The sequence below is a fragment of the Sinocyclocheilus grahami genome, unplaced genomic scaffold, assembly GCF_001515645.1.
Source record: "Sinocyclocheilus grahami isolate Dianchi unplaced genomic scaffold, SAMN03320097.WGS_v1.1 scaffold2570.1, whole genome shotgun sequence".
Lineage (NCBI taxonomy): Eukaryota > Metazoa > Chordata > Actinopteri > Cypriniformes > Cyprinidae > Sinocyclocheilus > Sinocyclocheilus grahami.
The window spans coordinates 1-2,149 of record NW_015507749.1 but is presented as its reverse complement, the minus strand read 5'-3'; the positions used below and the strand labels follow the sequence as shown (position 1 = coordinate 2,149).

Genomic DNA, 2,149 nt, shown 5'->3' with positions numbered 1-2,149 from the left:
TCACACCCCTGTATATATATATATATATATATATATATATATATATATATATTGAATTGCTGTTATTGAGTTTTTGTTAGATTTTGAACTAAGGTTTAACAGTTTTAAAAAGAGCATGTAAATGTGCAAATTGCCTGTAGGTCCATAGAGTTTTGGCAGTGGTGGTTGTGTCTGAGTGAGAAAAGAATAAGCAATTTGAGAGATTTAGTGACTGAATGTATTGTGGCAAAAAAAACAAAAACAATTATCCACAGTTTATCCCACATAGAGTGCTGTTGTACTCACTGTGTGAGGAGTTTTTAAAAAGTTACCTAAGTATTGAGAAATGGGTCCTAGCGAATTAAAAAAAAAACTGTAACCTATAGCTTCATGCAAAGTGTTCTATATGTTTCAGATCCAGTGGATTCTCCTATTCTGAACTGGAATGTCACCAGAATAAGTGTTAACGCCTGTATTGTGGACATCTCATGCAGTGGGCGTGATCATACAATCAGAGAAATCCACCACAGCAACAACTGCACTCAGGAGAAAGTGAAATCATTTGGAATCCAGACTCTAGCCCTGTATTGTATAGATAACGTAGTTGTTTGTAACTACAGCAACCCAGTCAGCTGGAAGAATGACATAATAGAGATTAACCAACTTTGCACACCTCATGAACGTAAATAACTACTCTTACATCATTCATATTTGAATTCTTAGCAGTTTATTCTCAAAATAAAATACTACAAAATATCTTTAATTTTAGCATATGATTGTTCTGATGATTGTTAATGTGAAAGATTTAATTTCAGCAGAGTATCCCAACGAAAACGATGGTTCTTTTCCTCTCCATTGGATCTTGGTCATCGCTGGTGTATCAGTGTTGGTTTTCCCAGCAGTTTCTGTAATATGCTGCTCTTACAAGAAGCGTAAAAGGGGTACGTCTGCCTTAATTAAAAATAAATGACTGTAGCCTCCGTATGATTTTTTTGTATGCAAGTCACTTTCTAAATCTATTCTATTCTAAATCTCTTAGGTGCCCAACAGAGCAATCATACAGGTTGTGGAAAAGTTCATGTATTAGATAGATCATCTGCCTCTGAAGCAGACCATACAATTTATTCAATAGTGTATTATTCAACAGTCATGGAAGACGACCTGTGCATAAATACCAAATGTTAAATCTATGTAAAAATGTGTGTTTGGTTGGCGCCGATGGCCTCGTGGGCAGCGCAGCACCATTGTGCTTCAGGCGTCACGAGTTCAAGTCCCGGCTTGCGGACCTTTCCTGATCTCATCTCTCTGTCTCTCACCCACTTCACTTCCTGTCGACCTATACTGTCATATCTAAATAAAGGCATAAAACACCATAAATAAATCTTAAAAAAAAAAAAATGTGTGTTTGGCAATAGATATCTTAAAATTATTTTTACAAATTTTAGCATACTGTGCCAAGCATGCAAATTTAAGTCATTTATTAGTAATGAGTGATAATATGAATGATAATTGTTTTGTTGAAGTTTCCTTACTACCATTAAACTGTTTGTTTGTTTAATTAACTGTATTCTGACTTTATTGTACATTTTTGTTTGCACTGAAACAGCTCATAATATTAATTGAATTTATATAATTATTGGAGTATGAATAAATAAAGGTGAAGCATCATGCCTCTCTCTCATAGCCATGAGAACCTTTTTATTTATTTATTAATATTTAGGGAATGCTCCTGGTTAAATATGAGTTCAGCACTATTAACATTTAGCATTTCGACTCATTTTGACTCAAATGGGAAGACTGAGTGATATTTTAGTCTGTTTTTCACACAAAGCAAAAGCATGACTTACATTTGTCTACCAGATGGAAATAGTACAGTATATGTAAGAGTATATGGCCCTGTTTTTATCTGGGTTAACTACATTATTTAACATGAACTAATAAAAAAAAAAATGTCTAGGATAATGGTTAAAATGGTTGCTGGTCTCCACTGACTTCCATTGTATTTGTATTTTCCATATTATGGAAGTCAAAGGGGACCAGCAGTTTTCTTGAAAATATATTCTCGTGTGTTCAGCAGAAGAAAAAATACTCATACAGGTTTGGAACAACTTGAGGGTGAGTAAATTACGTCTCTAGGTTACGTATGTAACCATGGTTCCCCGAGGGAACG

General features: G+C 34.5%; 1 protein-coding gene across 1 annotated transcript in view; it reads left to right on the top strand.

Moving 5' to 3' along the window:
- Nucleotides 1-920, top strand: part of LOC107575323 (T-lymphocyte surface antigen Ly-9-like) — a gene marked incomplete at its 3' end in the record, with an annotated part of 6,260 nt that extends 5,340 nt beyond the window's left edge. Inside the window, exons 3-4 of the mRNA XM_016261719.1 lie at nt 395-661; nt 783-920. Coding sequence (XP_016117205.1) covers nt 395-661; nt 783-920 — 405 coding nt within the window. The remainder of the gene's footprint in view (nt 1-394; nt 662-782) is intronic.
- Between the last annotated feature and the right edge of the window lie 1,229 nt (nt 921-2,149).